This window comes from Brachyhypopomus gauderio, chromosome 13 (genome assembly GCF_052324685.1).
Source record: "Brachyhypopomus gauderio isolate BG-103 chromosome 13, BGAUD_0.2, whole genome shotgun sequence".
NCBI classification, from domain to species: domain Eukaryota; kingdom Metazoa; phylum Chordata; class Actinopteri; order Gymnotiformes; family Hypopomidae; genus Brachyhypopomus; species Brachyhypopomus gauderio.
Genome location: NC_135223.1, coordinates 4,006,436 through 4,030,531, shown reverse-complemented (window position 1 = coordinate 4,030,531; position 24,096 = coordinate 4,006,436). Strand labels below are relative to the sequence as shown.

At 42.0% G+C, this 24,096-nt stretch overlaps 2 protein-coding genes and 1 pseudogene across 8 annotated transcripts; 1 reads left to right on the top strand and 2 right to left on the bottom strand.

The window, feature by feature from the left end:
• Positions 1–7,904: 7,904 nt before the first annotated feature.
• On the bottom strand, positions 7,905–11,993 carry LOC143473379 (endonuclease domain-containing 1 protein-like). Of its 2 annotated transcripts, XM_076970350.1 has the most exons (3): positions 11,721–11,993; positions 9,495–10,066; positions 7,905–8,450 (listed from the first exon to the last, which is right to left on the bottom strand). In XM_076970350.1, the coding sequence occupies exons 1-3, from the start codon at positions 11,991–11,993 to the stop codon at positions 8,240–8,242; spliced, it is 1,056 nt and encodes a 351-aa protein (XP_076826465.1). In that variant the 3' UTR covers positions 7,905–8,239. The 2 variants fall into 2 exon arrangements, with proteins under 2 accessions (XP_076826465.1, XP_076826466.1); XM_076970351.1 differs by lacking the exon at positions 7,905–8,450 and having other exon boundaries at positions 8,642–10,066.
• LOC143473378 (UDP-glucuronosyltransferase 1-2 pseudogene) lies at positions 11,968–17,227 on the top strand (annotated as a pseudogene). Of its 5 annotated transcripts, none has more exons than XR_013120513.1 (5): positions 11,968–12,105; positions 13,805–13,861; positions 14,018–14,131; positions 14,392–14,528; positions 15,308–17,227. The product of XR_013120513.1 is annotated as a UDP-glucuronosyltransferase 1-2 pseudogene, transcript variant X1 (transcript). The 5 variants fall into 5 exon arrangements; XR_013120514.1 differs by lacking the exon at positions 11,968–12,105 and adding an exon at positions 12,481–13,588; XR_013120517.1 differs by lacking the exon at positions 14,018–14,131.
• A 3,486-nt stretch (positions 17,228–20,713) lies between these two features.
• On the bottom strand, positions 20,714–24,096 carry LOC143473857 (uncharacterized). Its single transcript, XM_076971032.1, has 7 exons — positions 23,945–24,096; positions 23,720–23,755; positions 23,467–23,526; positions 23,288–23,356; positions 22,513–22,548; positions 22,117–22,267; positions 20,714–21,381 (listed from the first exon to the last, which is right to left on the bottom strand). The coding sequence occupies exons 1-7, from the start codon at positions 24,093–24,095 to the stop codon at positions 21,132–21,134; spliced, it is 753 nt and encodes a 250-aa protein (XP_076827147.1). The 5' UTR covers position 24,096; the 3' UTR covers positions 20,714–21,131.

Genomic DNA, 24,096 nt, shown 5'->3' with positions numbered 1-24,096 from the left:
GACCGAGTCCAGCCCCGCCCCCACACACACACCTTGGCATTTGTGTTTACGGGTACTGCAGTTACCAGTGAATGACCTGCTGCTTTGGGACATTTATCCTTACTATGGCTACCTAGTGTCTATTAAGACAAAGCACCTGGCAGTGATCTTTGAATGACCTTCAACAGAAGGATGCCCACCTGTTATGACAAAAAATCCATAGATAATTGATCAAATTTTCACATGTAATTAAATTAAGCAGCCTAAGAAATATAATTTTTTTATTATACAGTTTCAACATTGTCAAATGTATAATTACCTAACGCAGTCTTTCTAATTTTTTTCTTTTCTTTTTCTTTTACTCACACACTGTACTGCTTTGTACTAAATTGTACATTACCGTACTATGTAAACTCACTTCTAATCTCACTTCCTTCTAGACACCCTTTGCACATGGCAATCGGGCCGTGTGCACTTGGTCAGGCCTTTGCACGAGACCAGAGGAAACACATTCAGACTTTTATGTGCACTGACACTTACAGGACGGGTTTTTCCCGTCTCTCGAGTTCGAAACTTCCCACAAAGCTGCTGTGCTGAGTGCAAAGTTTGTTTTGAAGTTGCCACTCACCAATAAACCTTAATTATTGGTCAAACACTACATCCGATGGAAAGATTGAATACTTTGATTTGCATTTGGCATTTCAATTCAATTGTAAGCAATAAAGAAATATGAGCTTTCAGAGTATATATGGATAAATTACCTTAAATAGACACATTAGCAAAAAAGTAAAAAGAATAAATGAACAGAAACCTCACAGTGATAATGTCTCATTTAAAATATCAAGTAATAAAGAGCCTATAGCTAATAAAGCTGAATACAAAGCCGATTTGTTTAAATTGGAGAAACAATATGTTTACCCCTTTCTAAAGTAATATGAAAGAATGCATGTGAAAGAATGAATGATACTGAGTTCAGATCATGAGAAATATAGAAATGTCTATACTACCAAGCATGACCAAGATATTGTGGACATGTGTTTGTCGCTCGTTATTTACAAAAACGTCACATTGTAGCTTCTCGTGGGACTGTTGAATTCAAGGTGATTAGAGGGTTCAGATGAGTATGATTTCACCATGTAAAATGTTTAATGGCAGTATTATGGGCTATAAAGATCCTTACTGTAAACCTGCATGCTATTTTCTGTTCATTTCAGACACAGTTTCTATGTCATATACATGACTGCAGGTGTACGAGTCTGTAGGAAGCAGACAGTGATGGGAGGGGTGTGGATACTTCCACAAATAGTCCTCCAAGAGTGAGCGTCCTTAAAACATCTTCAAGAATAATGAGGTTTTTGTCATATTTCCCAATCCCCCACAGTTAAATTTGTCTTCACCAAAGTTATTTATACATGGATTTTATTATTCATTTATTTTACATTTTAAAATTTAGTTTGAATGACCTTTTGTTTTGAAAAGAAACAACTACTGTTCATTAAATTGGGCAGGCCAGACCCTACCACTGGCTACACTACAGGACTATTCAGAAGTTGCAGATACAAATCTGTTCAGAGAAGCCGCCAGACATTCATGAATACACTGAAAAGATTGGTTGCTATATAAGTGAGTGTGGCCTGTTTGTGCAGCTGCTCAAACACTACGGACGTTTCCAGGCTAAACACTTTTGGTTCATGACCATCTGCAACAAGACCAAGGACCACAACCATGGAGATGGTCAGGCATACAGAGCAGTTTCCTCTGCTTCATCAAGGACCGTTAAAGATTCAGAAACAGCATTTTGAAGGACATTACCAGAGCAGTGACAACCATACACTGCCATAAACTAGGAAGGCAGCATAATGGGCACTAATGCCACTTGATCTGACAAACCACGTTCTTTTAAAGCCAATCCAGATGCCAGCGATTATGACGTTACACCCGAAGTCCCTAGCTTGTCAGTTTCCTTTAAGCTCCTGGATAAACAACTCCTGGATAAATCCCTCCTTGTGAGGGCTGCACGACTCTGGGTTGAGTTCAACGAGCGGAGTCCCCAGAGGTGAACTCTCCAGGTAAGTTATTTTATTGCTATAGCCAATAGTCAGAAACTATTTTCCTGCTCCTGGTGAAAGGACAACTATGATTCCCAGCTTATGCCGTGCCGAGTCCATTAGCTCCACCGCACACCCGCAGCGGTCACTGAATCATCTCAGCTCTGCTCAGCTCAACCGCAGCACAGCAGATAAGACGGCAGGCTGCGAAGCACTAGTGACCGTACACGGTGACGTCCAGACTAAAAATAACCCCTCACCGTGTACCTGTGCTTAGATACTAAAAGCCTCCCAGATTACCAAGAATCCTGTCAGCCCCCAGTAGTTCCAGACGTCAACATGCTTCCTATATGTAAGCAAATACATCCAGGACAACAAATGTTCTTTAGTCTTCATCTAGTCTTCATCTTTTGTTTTTTTTTAAATGAGAAACAGAATCCTCAGTAACATGGTGGCTAACCCTTCCTTGTGGACATCGGCGCAGATGGAAATTCTGAATTGAGGGGGACCAAGCTGTACAATATATACGTTTATGCTTGTAGATGCTAGATTTCGGATGGGGTCAATATAAATCTGGAGGGGACATGTCCCCCCCGTCCCCAGTGCCATCTGCGCCTCTGCTTGTGGATGAGGTATGTATGTAAGACAAAGAAACCCAAAGAAATGAAAACAATATGCAACACCAAACAAATTTTTCAGTAATCAATCAATCAATCAATCAATCAAATTTTATTTATATAGCGCTTTTTACAACAGTTGTCACAATTTCAACAAGGTCCTTTTATTTATATATATATATATATATATATATATATATATATATATATATATATATATATATATATATATAAAGTGGTTTTGGTCTGATTTTAACACAGATCATATTCAGAAACAGTATAAATAAGTATGTCATTACAGTTCATTCATACTTTCAAATTTTGGTCTTTCATAATGTATTCTAAATTCTAATCATACGTCTAATCTCTCTTCTAATTTTGTTCTTCCTCATCACTCATTGCACACAGCACTTTGTGGGATTCCCTCAGTTCGGTGTAGTTAACACGGCCGTGTGCACCCATGTCGTGTGCTCTCGGTGAGGTCTTTGCACGAGACCAGTTCCATTTACTGTAATCACTAATTGATGGTTACAGGGCAAGTTTTTCTCATCACTCCAGTTCAAGAAAGGCACGTTAGGACAAGTTTGTTTAGCACATATCATAATACAATTTGCTTTACATAAACCAAACCAGAAGCATATGGACATACAAAAAAAAACACAAAAAAGAAACATGACTTAAAAGATTACTTGATTATTTATTTAATTATATATTAACAGAAATCCAAATAATTTAATAGTTTGTTTCTATTGTGTCAGTTGTCTTCTTTGTGAGTGATTTCTTGTTTCATATAATCTACGTATTTTAACATTGCATATACAGTCATGGTCTCATTTAAACACACACACACACCTACCCTGCTCCTAGGCGCCTGATTACTGATCCTGGATATCTGTTCTCTCTAGAAGCCTGCAGAGGTGAGCAGGAATGTTTTCACTATTCGTTTTGTCTTTTTGTTCACTACTGTGCTGTAGACAATAAAACCTCGCCCCAAACCTCGCCTGGGGTACTGAGTTATGAGTCTCCAAACAGTGACTCAGCAGATCCTGCAGGTTTTCTATGGGATTCAAGTCTGGAGAAAGTGCAGTCCACTCCATCTGAGGAACCTCAGTCTCCAGCAGCTGTTTCCGTTTCCTAATGATGCAACCTCGATGATCTGGAGCATTGAAACAAAAGCCAACAACAGTGGTGGATATACAAAAAAAATGTCAATGTCTCAATAACTTCATGTGTGCCCTTGAGCATCAATTACAGCTGGACAACGACGTCTCATGTTCACAAGTTGACTTGTTGTCTGTTGAGTCGTGGCATCTCACTCTTTTTGAAGAGCCCTCAGGTCATTGAGGTTCTGGGGTCCAGAGTTATGAGCCTCTACACGGTGACTCAGCTGATCTCATAGATTTTCTGGTGACAGCCGTGGCTGAAGCGTAGCGCTCTCCTTGACGTCTCAAACGTCGTTGGCGGGCATCGTTTCTGATCTACGTAAATCACCTTTCATCAGTGAACAGCTCTGAGACCCACTGGTCCCTTGACCAGCGTAAATGCTCCCTGGCCCATGCAAGCCGTTGATGCCTGTGTCTGGTGGTGTGGTCTGGTAGCCTTGCAGGTCTTCTAGCACGCAGACCACTCTGATGTAAATGGTATGAAATGTGCCTGGAGTTGTGTGGTGTTCATTATCTGGTTCCGAAGGATACTGTTCACAATTAAGCGGTCATCAGTGTGGATGTGGACAAAGGACGTCCACTTCTATGTCTTTCAGTGACGTTTCCAGTCTCTCTGTATCTCTATAGCAACCTGCTGATGACACTCTGTGGCACAGTGGCCACTTCCGTCTGTCAACATCCTGTTTGAAGCCTCGTAATGGTGAGGTGGTGTTGATTAATTGTTAGGTGTCGTCTTAGCCCCATGATGTCAAAATGTGAACAGCACGATGAGGACTGTTTAAATACAAATTATTATTGAACCAGCAAATGTATTGGTCTATTCATGGATCAAACACCTGTTGTGAATTTTGCCGTTAAGCTCCTTGTTAGAGAACAGTAAGTTGTGCAATTGTCCTGAAATGTTCAAACATTCAGAGAAGGACACGTTATGTTCACAGACCCTGGGTTCCTGTGGGCTTTAAAGAGAAGGGGACCAAGAAACAAGCTCGGGAGACTGGGAATGTATATATATGTGTGTGTGTGTGTGTGTGTGTGTGTGTGTGTGTGTGTGTGTGTGTGTGTGTGTGTGTGTGTGTGTGTGTGTGTCTCAGGGGGTGTGTCCCTCAGGCTTGGTGCAATTAGTTCAATTTCCGTAAGGGTGTCTGTACATGGATTATTTAATTTGTAAATATCACATTACCACTTTGCCAACTTATTACAAAGGTGTGTAGGTGCTACTATATTAATTTCACCTGTGAAATTAATAGTTTTCAGAATTGACACCAGTAACATTTCTTTGTCATGTATTACGCCCATTTGTTGGGTATGCCTGGATTAATTGTCAGTAATATTAGTCACTGTAATCACTGTAGAGACATACAGTATCTGCCCAAATATTACTGTTATACTGCCCTAACAGGCACAGCACATTCCGGAGCTCACACAGGCTAAACCGCAGGACTGTTTAGAGGTTACTGCCATGGATTTGTACAGATAAACCACCACTGACATTCATGAACAGAGAAACTGCAAACTGCATCTCTATAGCTCAAACCATTCAGACCTCCAACCAGGAAAAAAACACACGGCCACAAGGGAAGTAACCTGGCATCACGGCCTCTGACATCACTCGCCTGGTGAATTAAAGCCTTTCACCCAGTTTGTTACCATAAACGTATGACATTCCACTCAAACTTTCTGCCAAGGCTAGGGAATCCAGTCTCCAGGTACGTCTGAAGTGTGCTTCAAATCAACCTCTGGAACACCAAGGGTGCTAACCCATGAAGCACATTCACTGCTCCCTTGAGTGAGAGTGCAGCGGAGGAGATATAGAGTGTGTTGGTGGGAAGGTCCTGGCAGACCAGGCTGCGTTTTCTCTCCCTCTCTTCACCGTGTGTGGATAATCTGAAGTGACTTTTTTTATTGCAAGCCGGGCACTTTGCACATATGCAGTCTACACTAACCTTACAAGTCCCAGCCAAAAAGTTCTGGATGAAAGAGCTGGGATTAAAAATGAACGTATTACCCAACCAGAGGTTACTGTAAACTTGAAGCATATAAGTCATGTAAGGTCAGAGTTCACGATTACCATTTCAACAGAACAGACTCGTGTGGGAGCAGAGACGGTGTGGTACAGACGTGTGTGGGAGCAGAGACAGCGCAGTACAGACGCGTGTGGGAGCAGAGACGGCACGGTACAGACGCGTGTGGGAGCAGAGACGGCGCAGTACAGACGCGTGTGGGATCAGAGACGGCGCAGTACAGACACGTGTGGGAGCAGAGACGGTGTGGAACAGATACATGTAGGAGCAGACACGGCGCAGTACAGACACGTGTGTGGGAGCAGAGACGGCGCAGTACAGACACGTGTGGGAGCAGAGACGGTGTGGAACAGACACATGTAGGAGCAGACACGGCGCAGTACAGACACGTGTGTGGGAGCAGAGACGGCGCAGTACAGACACGTGTGGGAGCAGAGACGGTGTGGAACAGACACATGTAGGAGCAGACACGGCGCAGTACAGACACGTGTGTGGGAGCAGAGACGGCGCAGTACAGACGCGTGTGGGAGCAGAGACGGTGTGGAACAGACACATGTAGGAGCAGACACGGCGCAGTACAGACACGTGTGTGGGAGCAGAGACGGCGCAGTACAGACACGTGTGAAGGCAGAGAGACGGTGCGGTACAGACACGTGTGGGATTAGAGACGGCGCAGTACAGACACGTGTGGAAGCAGAGACGGCGCAGTACAGACGCGTGTGAAGGCAGAGACGGCGCAGTACAGATGCGTGTGGGAGCAGAGACGCCGCAATACAGACGCGTGTGGGAGCAGAGACGGCGCAGTACAGACACGTGTGGGAGCAGAGACGGCGCAGTACAGGCGCGTGTAGGAGCAGAGACGGCGCAGTACAGGCGCGTGTAGGAGCAGAGACGGCGCAGTACAGACACGTGTGGGAGCAGAGACGGCACGGTACAGACGCGTGTGGGAGCAGAGATGGCGCAGTACAGACGCGTGTGGGAGCAGAGACGGTGCGGAACAGACACATGTAGGAGCAGACATGGCGCAGTACAGACACGTGTGAAGGCAGAGATGGTGCAGTACAGACACGTGTGTGGGAGCAGAGACGGCGCAGTACAGACACGTGTGAAGGCAGAGACGGCGCAGTACAGACACGTGTGTGGGAGCAGAGAGGGCGCAGTACAGACGCGTGTGGGATCAGAGACGGCGCAGTACAGACGCGTGTAGGAGCAGAGACGGTGCGGTACAGACACGTGTGGGATTAGAGACGGCGCAGTACAGACACGTGTGGGAGCAGAGACGGCGCAGTACAGACGCGTGTGAAGGCAGAGATGGCACAGTACAGATGCGTGTGGGAGCAGAGACGCCGCAATACAGACGCGTGTGGGAGCAGAGACAGCGCAGTACAGACGCGTGTGGGATCAGAGACGGCGCAGTACAGACGCATGTGGGAGCAGAGACGGCGCAGTACAGACACGTGTGGGAGCAGAGACGGCACGATACAGACACGTGTGGGAAAAGACAAAGTCTCCGGGTTGAAAGACACAAGCCGAGGCGCCGCACTGAGGGCTTTGACCTGTGGGCTTAAACAGAGCAAAGAAACAAAGGAGAAGAAGATGGTGACAGGTGCTGGGAATTAACTAATAATGAGGAGATTGAGATGGGGCAAAGTGTGTGTGTATGTGTGTGTGTGTACCACAGCTCCCTGGCAATCACTACTGTGTGTATGTGTGTGTACCACAACTCCCTGGCAATCACTAGTGTGTGTATACCACACCTCCCTGGTGATCACATGTGTGTGTGTGTGTGTGTGTGTGTGTGTGTGTGTGTGTGTGTGTGAAATGAAGCTTAAGTAAATACTACATACTAAGGGTCAAGTCATTGAGTCCAGCCCTGCTGAGGTTAGCTTGGTATTTTAAGACACGATGATAGAAAGATTTATTCTATAGGTAGGTATATACTTTATTGATCCCAAAGGAAATTTAGCAATAGTGACCAATAGTGGCCTGAGGTCATTTGAGCAAACAGTGCCATATTATTGTGGGTCTGTTTATTTTTCACAAAATTCACTAATATTAAAAAACAACAATGATTTGGAATCTGAACTCAGATGTTGACAACCTCTCCAACTTCTGGGTCTTCCTGCAGTGTACAAAATCTGTTTTCATATGAAATGTCATTGCTAATTGATTTCATTGATAATTAGCTGATATCTTGAATTGTGTGTGACAGCAGTGAGAAAACAATGAAAACCTCATTAACACGTAATTTATTGCAACACTAATCACATACATTAATTGCAGACTCAGAACTCAGAATGAAGGCCTAAGCACTAGTGCATAATAGACACATTCGGCCTGTGTAGACGGGGTCCTTGCAACAAATTACAATATTACTGCCATTGGGAAAAAGAAACAGACCTACGTTGCTTTTACCAAAGATAACAGGCTTCAAAATACGAAGCCAAGTGTGTAGTTGTAACCAAAACAAACTCCGCTCTCCCACCTGTCGAGTAGATCAGCAACCTCAGGAAACGCCTGAAGATCCAAACAATGTTCATGCCAAGAGAGAAACGTACCCGTGTGGTCAGTAGACTTGATCTTGGGTCATGTATTTGGAGTAGGTGCTCTCTGCTATGATTGCTACATGCAAAATACACATCAAACCATGTCACATTTCATTTTGAACGTACTTCAAAATAAAAGTGCTTTTTATTGTGATGGCATTTAGAGGAAGCTCCTTCTGGGTTGCAGACTCTCATTAAGGTGCTGTTACTCATGGCCAAACAAACAAACAAATATTCCCAAAGAAGGATAATGAATTAATTCACAGATTGAAGTGAAATATAGTAATTTATTAAAATATACGTCATAAGTCAGGTAAGCAACACCATAAACAAAACGGAGAGAATCAAACTTATGAGGTATAGGAATGTTCATAATATAGTTTGAGGATATTGCACAATTGAAAACGAAAACACTCATCCTGAACGAAAATATGTAAACGTATTACTCTGCAAAGAGTGCTACTGTTTCTGCTTAAAAATATAACGGTTTTCCCAGCTCTTTTACCTGCTATATTTCCAAACACACTGGCGATACTGCCAGCATGGACTTAATTATCTTAGCAATGCTGCCACCTACTGTTGATGCCACTGAACTACCATTATTTCGCTAAAACATTTCTAAAACTACACGTCCCTGACAAGTGAATTGCTAACGTTAATATTTTGAGAAGGCTTTGGACTGGCCCTCAGACACACGTAATTTTGCATTCACCAGTTAATTCAACGCTCAAAATCCTTCTATCTACCATCCTAACAGTCTACCAACATCTGATGGGATTTGTAATGAAACTGTGGTGTTATATGGTGACAGATCAGGGTTTAGGGTTAAGATATTTTGCGATATCTAAGATATTGGCGATATTTCACCAATATCGACATTTAGCCCCCTGTCTTGATTTCCATTTAAGTCAAAATCAAGTGACTGATTCATTCTCGATAATGAAATTCCCATGCTGGAGGAAAAAATGTGGCTAATTTTCTAAAAGTCCAAATGATTTCAGGTTGAACTTTGAACATAGAGCTGCTTTAATCATTATTGCTCATTTTCGGTAAAGTTGCACCATGTTTGTATCACGTCCCAGCGCACTGTTTGTGGAAGACACTGACCGGCCCTCCGTACCTCTGAGTCAGATACATTTCCAGGGTGGGCAGGGCCATGGTGCGCACGTCGTAGCCAAGCTCCGCCTTCTTCTTCTGCCGGTCCACCGGCACGATCTCCTCCGAGCTTTCTGGGTCGTTCCTCCCGATGGCGGCGAACGTGGGGTACCGGTCAGCCAAGATCTTGGGGAGGTTCTGTGTGTGGTTCCTGCAGCAGTACGCCGACCACAGGTACTCTGGGATGGCTACCCTGTTCTCGCCTTTCAGCCACCGCTCGCTCTCGTACGGGATCACGCCCGTCACCACGTGGGCCTCGCCCAGGCAGTACGCCGCCAGGCTCTTGCTGACGCTGGCCTCCAGCCCGGCCCAGGGGCCACTGTTGGATCTGGCCCGCTGTGGAACGATGTTGGTGAGGGTGAAGGTCGCATTCCGGTCCAATATGTCGGCGTGGTGCAGGCTCGGGCTCAGGTGCCCGCGCGTGTAGCTGGAGTTAATGTAGTCCAGCTCGACCGCTTGGCTCTCCACCACATTCTGGTCCACTTTCTCCGGCGGTGGGAACGGGACCATGTTGCCGTCCGAATGAGAATTGGCCAACTGGATGGGTGAAAGAGGTGAGGATTACCTTTCAGGATTATTCAAGAGATTATTGCATGCAATCTTTACATGAGCTTGTAATCTTATGAAGAAGTAAACGAGAGAGAGCGAGAGAGAGAGAGACACACGCCCAGTGGTCTCTGGTTTGCAAGTTCTTGTAGAGTCATAAGTCACTTCAATAAAGTCTGTTACATCAGACTGATGGGAACCATTCAGATCAACATGTAGCATCATTTATCTCTGTGGCAAACCACAGCAAGTTTCCACTTCTCTGTTTCAGATCTGCTTATTCTCAGTTTTGTTATTTGTTCAAGCAAGTTCAAGCTCATCGAAACCCGTGACCATCACGCAATCTGTGTCGGGACGCAGCTGTGTGAGAACTTGTGTCATACGGTAGTGACCTGCCTGCACCTCCTAAACAAGGATGTCCTGCAGTAACACCAGAACACGCCAAAGAGCTACAAAAACATTCTGCTGGTAAATAGTCACCACAGAACTGCTGCCATCACAGTTATGTCTGCTGTGAAGATGATGAGCATTCTGGACGAGTGATCGTTGTGCTTTTGTGTCTCTTGGCATTCACAGAATTAGGCCTAATCACAATTATACTTGTGCCCAAAGGAACCAAACCCAAAGCAGGATCTTCAAAAAACATTCGCCGAACTGTAGGAACACAGTGAATGAACGCGGTTAGGTCGTTTGTCCAGTCAAAGATAACCCATAACAATGTCAGTTAATATCACTATCACTTACAATCATCAGTTCTATATATGAAAAGATTCGCAACATGGTGCTGGTGATGGAAATAACCAATAGCTCGTCGTTCTTTTGTTTTACAGGGAGCGGGTTTGGGTCTATCTGTGAAATAATCGCTAGCACCATACAGTCATGAAAGGATAAGTGCAAGATGAAAGCACACTTCGAATGGTATGTTTACAGCAGGGAGAGAGTCTACTCGTTACGACTTTGAGGAAACTAAAGATAAAGCTCGATGAAAACGACTCTCAGCTCCTTTACTTCTTACCAAAGAGCTGCACGACTGATTTAATATAGACGTCCCATCTCTGACGACACATTTAGTAGGAGAAAAAGTGTCCCGGAAATAACAGTTTTATGACAGTTGGAGAGAACGTAAACGCAACAACCAAGAGAAAACGTAACTGTCAAAATAAGTTCATTACAAGCTTAACATTGCGCAGTTAGTTTAGTGACCTAATTAAATGTACATGAACATGAAGTTAAACTGCTGTGCTTCGCTAATGAAGCAGTTTAACTATACAACAATAGTGAAACATTCATGACATTTCGTGACAGGTCACTCACATTTTGGCTCTAATACGGAAGCCATCATACTGTCCTGCTCATCACATCGGTTTGAGGTCTTTTAAATTCACATGGCTCAAAACAGATGTTTTCAGAGTTTTAGTATTATTATTTTTTCGAATTAAGTAGTAAAGAAAAAAAATAGTAAAGACTACTATTGTTGAGAAAAAAAATAGTAAAGACTACTATTATTGAGGAGGAAAAGGCACTTGTGGACTATAAAGCAGTTTCACGCGGTCCACTTTTACCAACACGTTAAACCATTTACTAGTTAATTTATTAATTGGTTATTGCGCAAAGAAGCGGCTGACCAGTTGGCGATTGCGCTCACCTGTGGTTCGTATTTCCAGACGCTCTTGGGTCTCTTCCCGTGTGGAGGAGAGTAGATATAGGCTGATAACCACGGGGACCGGCGCTCCCGGCTGTACAGAGTGGCGAAGTGGTACCGGTTCTCGTAGCGCTGACAGATGGCAGTTCCCGAGATGCCTGCAGGTGGCCAGGCCCGGTAGAAGTAGTTTAAACACGGCGAGAAGTCGCTAACATCACCGCCACAAAGATGTAATAGTTTGATTAGGAGCGAGAAAACGAGCGTAAAATGGCGCATTTTTAGACCGCGAGGACAACGGGGCAGATCTCCGCAGAACTGCGGCCGAACGGTCCGGACTCTTTATGTAGCGCAGCTTTCGACCCGTTTTCGTTTTCCGTTTCCGAACTGGGTAAGCAAATCTTGTCTCGTGATTTCTCTCGACGGGAAACCCGACGGGTAATTACGCCACAGCTTTTAGCGTAACATCGTGGGTGCTTACTGAGCATTTTGAAGTTTAAAATAAGCAGATCTGAGGCGGTAACCAACTTCAGCGCCGTAGCCAGAACAGACTCCAAATCCCACAATTACCATTTTACTTGGGAGGGAGCGACCGAGCATGGACTTTTTAAACTGGATGCATATATGACACAGAAAACTGGCACTTCCTCTCGTTCTTCCCCACCAACTGAATTATGGAGGCACATTTGACCAGAAAAAAACATAAAATATTTGCCCTTCTACAGATGTTCGCGTCTTTAAATCTGTATTGGGGTTCTCAAAAGCAGTCTCGGTGACATACTGCTGATCTTGTTGAATTGAAACCCAATCTATCACAGTTAATCCAGCATCTGAATATTAAAGCCAGATGCGTTGGATCCTCTGCAGGATGGTGGTTAAAGGGCCAGTTTCAGAGGCTTATTGAAGGCCTTGATGGTCGGCCAGAGCAATAACAAATGTATCATAAGGAACAGGTCGCTCCCACAATAGCAGCTAAAATTTTAAACAACAGGTTGCAAGTCAGAAAATGGCTTTATCAAATATGACACGAGGACAGGTGTCAAGTCAAAATCCAGAGCAGTCTGTTCAGATGACAAAAGATGATCATGTGGAAAGTTCTCTCAATGACGCGGAACAAGCTATTTCTTCTAATAACTCAGAGCCAGTTTTCTGTGTCTGTAAAAAGGTAAATGACCCTAATGAACCATATGCTCAGAGTGATGTTTGCAAAGATTGGTTTCACCCAATATGTGTAGGCTATAAAAGCATAGAGGACATCAGTGTGATTTCCCCCATGGCATTGTCCAAAATGCTCAGGGAAAGAAAAGAAGAAAAACCAAACTCCACATACAAGAAACGGAAGCGATTATTTCAGAAAACTTGCTGAAAATTATGGTGATGTCAATGATGACGATGATGGTGATGAGAACGATGATAACGATGATAGTGATGATGACAACAGTGATGTCCGTGAAGCTGGTGATGAAAATGATGGTGACGAAGAAAGTATAAATGAGACGTCAAGTGTCACACCAACCTGTTGGTCACACTTTAGGATTGCCTTGTCTCAAACAGAATGGGAGAAGCAGACAATCAGTATGATGCTCTGAAGGGTGCATTAACAGACATCATAGCAAATAAAATTTCAAAGGTGAATAAATTTTGTGTTTTGACCTTTAAGTACAATAGAGTTCGAAAATCCCTTTCATGGAATAAAAAACTGCCCATATTGGCAAGGAAGAGCTCTGTGTAAATTCCAAAACTGCACTTCTTACAAACTTGAGCTTAAAAAAAGGCCTCCAAAGAACCAAAGCAAAATTGCCATAAGGGTTATGGTGATAGGAAATATTCACCATTCTCTTGGGAAATCCCATCATCGGCACTGCAAAACTCAGGTCAGAGAACTATTAAAATCAAACCTTGGAGAATGTACACCAATGCATGTGCACACAAAGAAAATTGCACTTGCTGATGAAGACAGAATATCCCATGGAAACAGATATTACATAACAGATATTTCATCAGTTTTTGTTCTTCAGAAAATTTGCAGTGAGAAAAAAATTCAAAATCACTATAATCCTGACCAATACCAGGAATGTCTGTATTTACAGAGAATACAAAATGCTACAAAACCTCCTGCAATCACCAAACACAGCAGTTTGCAATATGTAAGTGTTTCTCTTTTTGTAATACACATTAATACTGATGCCCAACTTCATTGAGAGACCTGCAAAAATCCTGCTGCAATAACATACTACGTCAGGAACAAAGTACATTTCATTTGTTTTCATCGACTTCATGAAGACAATCAATGATATCTTTAGGATGGTGTTGAAGAACTGAGTAGACCAGGCCATGGAGAAGTTAAAGCAACAGCTTCAGTTATGCAAAGAATCTTATGCAGTGACTGCCAGTTAGGCCATCTTTTGTGTATTTGAGTAAGTTATGATTGTATGCATATCACAGCCTAATTCTGTCACATGATTATCAAAAACTTATCACAATGGTTTGCACTGATTCCTCTGAAAAAATACATTTATGTAGACTACAAAATTCTATCATTTTAATAGTTTCCTTAAACCATTTTACAAAAGGAATGCTTTCATTTATATTTTAATATTTTTTCTACATTCACAAAATCAGTATGGGAAACAATAACCTCCTATGCTCGTTTGTTTAATCTATCTACCAACTTAAGCCGCCGAATTAGGAGCTGCGAATAAGTAACCAACTTCAGCGTCGTGTTCTGGCTGCTGGAGAGAAACTGCCAGTAGAGAAAACAGATAAAGAGGCGGGGCCAGAGTCCCGCATGCAACACAGCGGGACTGAGACAGGGTAAGCTGACACAACATTCTCTTCCTTTGTTCTGCAAAAAACGAAACTTTTCCACAATACAATCTGCTTCTGTATCAGTCACGTAGTACAGCTAATAGATATGATTGCGAAAGAGGAATGTGTGTTCATATCCTGTAAACATCAATAGACTGCTTCAGTACATTATCATGTGTGCCTATTGTGTAAAATTCATACTTCAGGGTGTTGGTGTAATTTTCAACCATCTCATAGTACTTAACTAGGGATCTGATCTCAGAGCTGCTGATGTGTTGTGCCTTGTGGCTGCAGAAACAATCGTGTTCTTGGCAGAGAGCACGTTGGCTGAATAGGGTCAGTTGTCTGAGCACAGGTTAAACATGAAACCTCTCCAAACAAACCTCTTTCTGGCTAGCTGTTGTTAAAAATGCAGTTTGTGGGCAAAGTTCAGGTCATTAGGCAGCATAAGTCATTACTTTTACAACATTACAACATTACTGACTCCTGTCTTAGGAGTTTTAACTGTATATATAACCAACAAATTTAATCCAAGGTTACAGGTTTAGAGGTAAACTAACTGCTAGCAAATGTACCTAAATGATTAGATAATATGTGTAAGTGTGTAAGTGTGTAAGTTTAACAAAGGAAAAATTGTACTTTAATTTTATTATTAAATACACAAAATAACATGATAATTTAGATACATAAATAGGAACTGGCATTACACAAGAACTGTCCATTCCTGTTCTGTCTATTGTTTTACATTCATCAACACTATTTTTTTCCATGCGTTTGTCTTTTAGTATAAAGAGGAACCATGTTTGGCCTCGGAGGTGTGTGCTGCGTCTTCCTTAGCTCAGTGTTCATATTTGCTTCGAGTTTTCCTGCTGCTCGGGCAGGTAAAATCCTTGTCTTCCCTATGGATGGCAGCCATTGGGTCAATATGAACCTCCTGATTGAGGAGCTCCATGCAGGAGGCCATGAGGTCACTGTAGTGAGAACCGCCACCAGCTGGTACATTAAGAAGGAGTCACTGCACTACACATCCATCACCGTGACCCTTCCTGAGCGCATAAGCATCGAGCACCAGGACTTTTATGTCTCCTTCCTCAGCAAGATGCTGGAGATTCAACGAGGAGGAGGCTCGCCTCTGGCCTACGTCGAATTCTTATGGCAGATGTTAACCACGCTGTCAGAAATTCACCGACAGGCAAGTCAGCTGGTGGTGGAGATGTTTGAAAACAAGACCCTGATGGAGCAGATCGAATCTGCACATTACGATGTGGTTCTGATCGACCCTGGGATTCCTGCGGGGGTGCTGGTGGCCCACAGACTGAGTTTACCAATTGTGTTCAATGTACGGTGGATCACAAGCAGCGAGGGGCACTTCCTGGTCGCTCCTTCTCCTGTTTCCTATGTCCCAACTTCAGGCTGTCTCGTCTCAGACCGGATGACGTTTAGCGAAAGACTGAAGAACGCGTTCCACTATGTTCTGAGCACGTGCGTGGACCGCTTCATTGTGAGTCCTCACTATGATGCGTTGATGACACGTTACTTTGAACATGATACCAGTTTTTACCACCTCCTGCAGGGTGTGGACATCTGGCTGATGAGGGTGGACTTTGTCTTTGAATTCCCTCGGCCCACCATGCCAAACATCATCTACATTGGGGGGTTCCAGTGCAAACCTGCAAAGCCTTTATCAGCAGAGCTGCAGGAGTTCGTGGACGGTTCCGGGAAGCACGGGGTCATCATCTTGTCATTAGGTTCAGTGATTAAGGGCCTTCCTGTAGATATCACATCCGAGATTGCTGCTGCATTTGCTCAACTGCCCCAGAGGGTGATCTGGAGGCATCTGGGTGAGCGACCCAATAATCTTGGCAACAACACCCTGCTGGTTAAATGGCTTCCCCAGAATGACTTGTTGGGTCACCCAAAGACCCGGGTATTTGTCTCCCATGGTGGGACTAATGGAGTTTATGAGTCTATCTATCATGGAGTTCCAGTGGTAGGTCTTCCATTACTGTTCGACCAGTTTGAGAACTTACTGCGTCTTCAGGTACGGGGAGCTGCTGTAGTTCTTGACGTCCCTAAATTGAACAGCCAGCACTTCCTCAAAGCACTCCAAGATGTGCTGCACACGCCATCATACAGAGACAATATGCAACGACTGTCTAGACTGCACCGTGACAAACCCATGCATCCTCTCAACAGTGCCCTCTACTGGATAGAGTTTGTAATACGCCATAAAGGGGCTGCTCACTTGCGCACAGAGTCCTATAAGATGCCCTGGTACTCTTACCACTCTCTGGATGTCATAGGCTTTCTCTTGGCTCTAATATTAACACTAATGGCTGCTGTAGTATTAATAATCCGTTCACTGTGCCTCTGGTTATGCAGGAAACAAAAATCTAAATTGGAATGATGAGAACTACATGAAAGACTGTTTGAAGTGAATACTGCAAAAAATAGCTGTTTAAATACAAGAGACATCAATTTGTGTTATGTACATCAACTTTATTATATGCAACACAAGCCTATGTGAAAGACATTGTGAAATATGTATTTACTTTCTTAGAAAGTATGTTCTGAAAGTAGGGATGGACAATATGGGCAAACGTTATATCATGTTTGATAGATTAGTATGTACATAAATAATGTCAGAAAAATTAATGTCAAGTATATGAAATATCTTCCTATGAAACTATATTTACTTTAGAAATAAAAATAGTACCAATAAATCATTGTCAACCTTTTATTTGTATTCAGCTTTCATATAGCCTATGAAGCACGACATCACTGTTAAATAAACAAACTCGTCGGCTTTGTCAATATTAATATCTTCCATAGCTGAACCACTTCCACACCACAGAATTAATCTTTCCCAGAGGTTTCAAGTATCAACGTACAAATTATTTGTTACCTTACTTAAGTAGAAATTTTGGGTATCTAAACTTTTCTGGAGTAATTATTTCATCCGACTTTTTTATTTCTACTCCTTAACATTTTCGTGCAATTATCTGTACAGTTTAGAAATAGCCTCATTATTCCTATTTCATTTAGGCTTGTCCTCAATCTGGCTTGTCATTATAAAAAAAAATCCAGATAAAGTGAATTTGGTTGTGGTGGGATCAGAAGTATAAACACACACCACACCCAGAGCCGGAGTGGCTAATCGGGAGATTTGGGAGGATTCCCGATGGGCCGGCTCACGTCAATCTTTAGTTTGGGCCGATTGGGAGGGAAAAATAGTTTTGGGCCGGATTTGGGCATGAAACTCCCGGTGCTGTTAAAGGGGTCCACTCCGGCCCTGCCCACACACTACTGCTTTGTGTGTGATCCATCGCACATGTCCAGTCACACTCCAAAAATGACACAGCAGATATGAGTAGTTTAGTATGATGATGGCATAGACCAGAGGTCACCAACAGGCGGACCAGAACGCAGTCCTATCCGGACCCAATCTCATTCCTGATTAACTGGATACGGACGGGATGGTGGGGTAGTGCCCTATAGGCCTTGTGATGCGGCCTACATTTTTACCCTTAATGGCATTTTACCCCTTACATGACTTACTTTTATACTCTTTTGAAACCATTACTTTTACACTTTTACTTGAGTCAAAAGATTGAGTTGATACTTCAAATTCTACAGAAGTATTTTTAAACTGTAGTATCGATACTTCTACCCAAGTAATGAATGTGAATACGTTTGACACCATTGATCTTTCCCCTTTTATCAACTATTTTGTTGGCTTCATTATCGCTCGTCGAAGTGTAATGCAGTAGGACTCGGTAGTTCCACCGCGGAGACTTTTATAGTAGCGTGACCCCAAACGCCAGAGAGTCGTGATAGGCCCTTTTCACAACAAAGCGGAAATACGTCACCGCCATGTAAAAGAAGTTTCTGTACTCGCAGAAGATAGTTCTTGTCAATTCACCTCAGCATGGAGCGTGTATTTACTTCATCCCTGTCATCGCTGCCGAGACTGAATTTTGAAGACGTTTCCAGGATCATTGGAGAACATTCAACAACAAAGGGTTCCAAGTTGAATAGAGGTTACAAATTGTTTGTAGAAGAATTCATTCACTCATACCAGGGTAAGGTGACACCAGGTAACACTAGCTAGGTAACTAACTATTATTTAATGTATAGCTAGTTCCATTAGTCATCCTACGGAGTGGTATATTATTATGATATATATTATAATATCACGAATGATACTGATTACTAAACAGATTTTATAGAAGTTATTAAGTGTTACTTAAAGGGGTGTGGCGATAAGATGACTGACAGTTAATAGCTGCATTGATTGACATCTAATACCAGACGCTCAAAAGTGAACGCGGTCAACAGCAAAACTCTCGACAGCAGTATTAAAACCTTTTACCTTTGTTTCTTTTTTAAAACATAAAAAGTGTCTTTATACAACACCTCAATGTCTTGTTCTGCAGTAAATTGTTGTAACAGACCATGCAGTTCTTTTGGTAAGTAGCTCAGTTAGATATTTGACTAGCTAGCCAGATGTTACCTTTAAATCCTCTCAGGTTAGCAAATAGTGCTAGCTAGTTCGTAGTTTAGCGAATTGAACAAAATGTACTTGAAGCATAGGCCGTGTATACATGTGTGTCTGTGTGTGTGCGCCATTGTAGAGCAATTTGTAATTCGTAGCAAGATTCCGCTGAAAGTCAAGTTCAGCAAAGCACAGTCCGTATGCGCGACCCCGTCTATACTGGTGGGCGTATCCTAACGAATGTGATCGGAGCTGGAGCGGAGATACCGTCCTGCCTACTGGTTCTAATGCGCATGCTCTGGCTCCAATTTTCATCTACTGCGCAAGCGCATCCAAGATCGCAGCGTCCATGACGGCCATCTTGGTGGCTTCAAAAATTCACAATGGGAGTCAACGGTGACGTACCGTCCATTATATATAAGGTCTCTGGTAACAACACATATGGGAATAGGACAGTCATCGTTAATCCGATGTGTGCACAACACGAGTCAACAAACGAGAAAAATAATGACACTCACGGAGAAAAACGGGAACAGAAATACGCGGAATAATCAACGTGAAGCGAAAACCAGGGGAAAACAAACTAAGGACGCCAGGGAAGTAACTGAATATACACAAATAAACGAACTGAAACCGCTGATTGCTGTAGAGAAGTGACACATGTGCTCCCCCGGGTGGCGACAGGCGGAGCCGTGCTGGAGTCAGACATGACATGAAACTCAGTCACGTTTGTATTGCGGTCAGCGGTGCTCAATTTGCAGCTAGTACGTGTTACATTGGAGCCAAACCATAACTAGCACAGCCTGCTGTTGCTGAGCCCTGGCTGCATGCACATGATGTACATCAGTCACTGCGATTTGCTTTGTCAGCTCAGCTTGAATGCAATGAACTAACAGCAGCGCCCTGTTATCAAATCAAATCAAATATAATTGTATAGCGCTTTTCACAACACATGTTGTCACAAAGCAGCTTTACAGGATTTACAAGGTTAACAATACTATGGGTCCAAATCCCTAATGAGCAAGCCAGAGGCAACAGTGGCAAGGAAAAACTCCCTAGATGGTGGGGAATAGGAAGAAACCTTGGGAGGACCAAGACTCAAAAGGGAAGCTCTACTGTAGCCTATATCAAAAGCGCTCTGTTGTAGGTTTTTGAGATATTTGTCTTGTCATCTGTATATTTGTTTTCATGGTAATGTTTTGTGTCGTGCACCACTCCCTCACTGACACACACACACACACACACACATATATATATATATATATATATAATATAATAGCATTCTTTCTTGAGCCCTCTTCTACCGCATCTTCATCTTTAAGTACACTGCAGTAACTATATAAAATACATATGTGTATCTGAATAGAAAATGTGGGTGTATGTGTATGTGGGTGTGTGTGAGCATTTCAGCCAGCAGGTGGCAATAATATGCCAATCACTTTTGAAAACTTGAATTACAGATTATAGGAGCAGAAATAAATGACCCTCTCTTTCCTTTAAAACATTGATGTGCCTTATATATCTGAAGTTTGGAAAAAAAAAAAGACATATGTAGGTAGAAATGTGGCTAAGTTAGCTGATTTTTTTTGTTTTTCTATTCAGCTGACTCAGAACTGTAGCAGTCAACTAAAAGAACAAGACTTCACAGACTTCCACTGTGTGAACGGAATTAAATTCGTACAATACCACCTATGTGTCTGCAATGAAAACACAAAAAAATATTTTATTTCTTAAAATAAAACCAAGATAGTCTCTTAAAATAAAACAACTTTTTATACACCACACATACACACCACATACTAATACACACACACACACACACACACAGTGCATATCTCATATCAATAAAAAGGAAGCCAGAAAAGCTTGTCCAAACATGCTAAAGTGCCCCTAGTTCCTTAGCGGAGTAGTTACTGGTGAGGAATACATTTTACATTTTACATTCACATTTCATACATTTTCTAATTAGTAAAATTAGTGGAATTAACAATCCAGGAAGCCTGAGCAAAATCCTGGTGAGGATATTTATGTGTAAAACGATGTACACATTGTGCATATTTCACATAGGTACATATAAGTACAAGCTGTAATTGGGAAGTGTGTTTGTGTGTTGCTCAGTGCATAACGTTGCTCCTCCAGATGACCAGGTAGACCAGGACAGGGATGATGCTCATTGGCAGCAGGGTAAGTGTGAGCAACACGCTGGGCGGGGCTTCACGAAGAAGCTCCTCCTCCGTGGGGACGCACGAGCTGAAGTATTGCTCATGCACATTCACAAACATCTCCTCCACCATGTGGTTTGGGTAGAAACAACGTGCCAACTCAGAGCAATACTCCATACACATTGTCAGGATGTTATAGTGACTGAAAGAGAGAGGGAGAAAGAGGAAATGAACACACACACACACACACATTCACACACTCACACAAAGTGCAAATTTCCTATCAATAAAAAGGAAGCCGGAAAGGCCTGTCCAAACATGCTAAAGTGCCCCTAGTTCCTTAGTGGAGTAATTACTTGTGAGGAATACATTTTACATTTCAGTCCTTCCATTAATGCCTGCCTGTATGTAACCATCCCGTGTATATATAGCAATAAAGAACTTATTGTTAGCAGATACTCCTGCAGTGCATGTGTATGAAACATTAAAATGCTTTATAGTGAACTTTACACTTCAGCAAGATTAATGTTCTCCCACACATAGAAAGTTGTTAAGGTATAATTATAGTCAAATTGTTATTATAATGATTTGCCAACAAGTTGATATCACTTGTTCATTCAGTTACCTTTCATTTTCACAGTCCATTTTTAAACATTTTAAACAATTTGAAATTTTAAAGTCCAGTTGTTTTTTTTAATCTTTTTTATTTAGTTACTTTTATTCAATGATATCTGATCTTAAGCATTAAGATCTTTAGCATTAAGGCAGTAAACACTAAGAGCAAAGTGTGTTTTTACGCTTCAGTTTACACAGTGGGCTAAACTGATTTAAGCTGAATTTGAACGCGAACCAACTGAACAATGAACAATCTCCTCAAATCAGTGCGAGACAAATCAATGTGAGTGTAAGTTGAGCGGTGGAGGAGCTGTTGACTGACCTGAGCACCTCCTTCCAGTTACACCACTCGTCCTCTCCCAGTTTCACCATGGACATGTTAAACACGCTCCAACAGACCTTCAAGAACTTCACCAGTGTGACTCCATCACAGCTCCTGTAGTGAAGATGTAGCTCTTCATCCTGGAAAGTCTCTGAGAGAAGGAGATAAATTTAAGCCCTACACAGCAGCAGGAAGAAATAGCAGTAGGAAGCAGTAAGTAGAAATCCATACGACTACACACACACACACACACACACACACCCACACACACACACACAAACACACACACCAGCACACACACACACACACACACGCACACACACATACACACACACACACACACATACACACACACACACACACACATACACACACACACCCTACAAACAGTCCTACCTTCATCTTCATAAGTCACATTCTGATAGGTCTCCTCTGAAAAATGAGATGTACAATAAAATTGCATGTTATTATACTGTAGGTATAAAAGAATACAAGTACATATGTGTAGATATCATATATATATATATATATATATATATATATATATCTGTAATTTATGACTGCAATATTGCACCCTGAATTTGAAAAGTAACATACATGTGTTTTACTCATAGTCCTCCTTGGTGAGGAATATAAAGTATCTGGACAAACCAAAGACACTAACCCTCAAATAAAATAATAAATTATAGTACATGGTTGCGAACAATTAACAGTTCATGGATGTCTAACATCTGCAATCCATAGATGTCATGCCACATTGAGAAACGTCTCTGATGGTCTCCAGACCAGAAATACGGCTGTTTTCCATCTGCTGCCAAAGGAAGTGATGTAGTTCACTCCACTTTGCTGTACTTCAGGTAATGTTAATGACTCGATAAGGCCAAATAGACAAGTGTCACCATGCCACCATGTTCCCCAGATGAGTCCGCATCCATCCATAAGCAGTTCTCTTTCTTCAGGCACCCAAGAAACATTATAATAAGCTAAAGGGACACCTCAATAATACAAGTGACATTTGCAACATCGGTTGCCTGGCGTAGACATAGATGTTCTTCATTTGCCACTTTACTGCAGCACATTGACTATGAATGAACATTAATCTGAAGTGAATACAGTGGGAAATAGAAATAAATATTTGTGAAATGTTAATAGAATTTTTTTAATTGCTTACCTAATATTTTTTCATCTGGACTAAAAAATAAATTAGTATGGAATTCAGCTTTGTTGTTCTCAGTCAGATCTATGTAAAAAATAAATTAAAAAAATGTCAGAAATTGACCAAACAGCCCTGATGCTTTTAATTAGCATTAAAATTATTTATTTACCACATTCAAATGATTTCATATTAACCTTTGTAAGGGGTGGTATTTCCAGTCAAAGTTAGAGAGTCATTGTTTATGGGAATTAATTCTGAAAAAGAAATAGAACTTCCATTTAGACCTAAACTGTAAGTGAGTATTTACAGTTGAAGTTAAATAAAACATTTTGGTATAAAAGTATGGAATGAAATTATTAGTTTCATTTAACTGGAATCACAAACAAAGATAAAAAAGACACAGTAAGTACACGGCTCTGCAAGATTGGTTTTTACTCATTTTCTTACCTTCGCCTTCCAAAAAGGAAGCTTCCACTGTCTGACCTGTAAAAGCAGACAATGGTTGTACCTCCTTTAATGAAAATATGACAATTTATCTACTGCATTTAATAAGAATACAGAGTCTTCACTTCTGTATGTGGTAATCCATAAAGCCAACAATAACACAATTCTTTAGGTAAGAAATATTTCAAAACATCCATGCGCTAATTAAAAGAACATAGGTTTTCTTACCATAGATTAATAATACATCTAGCAACAGAAATACTATCCCTATGAAGAAATGTAGCATTCTGGAAGTCTGAGCATTCATCAGTGTCGCTGTGTGTGCATGTGTATTGTAGAGAAAAAGAACTCTGAGTTCTAAGCACTCCGAAAGGAACATG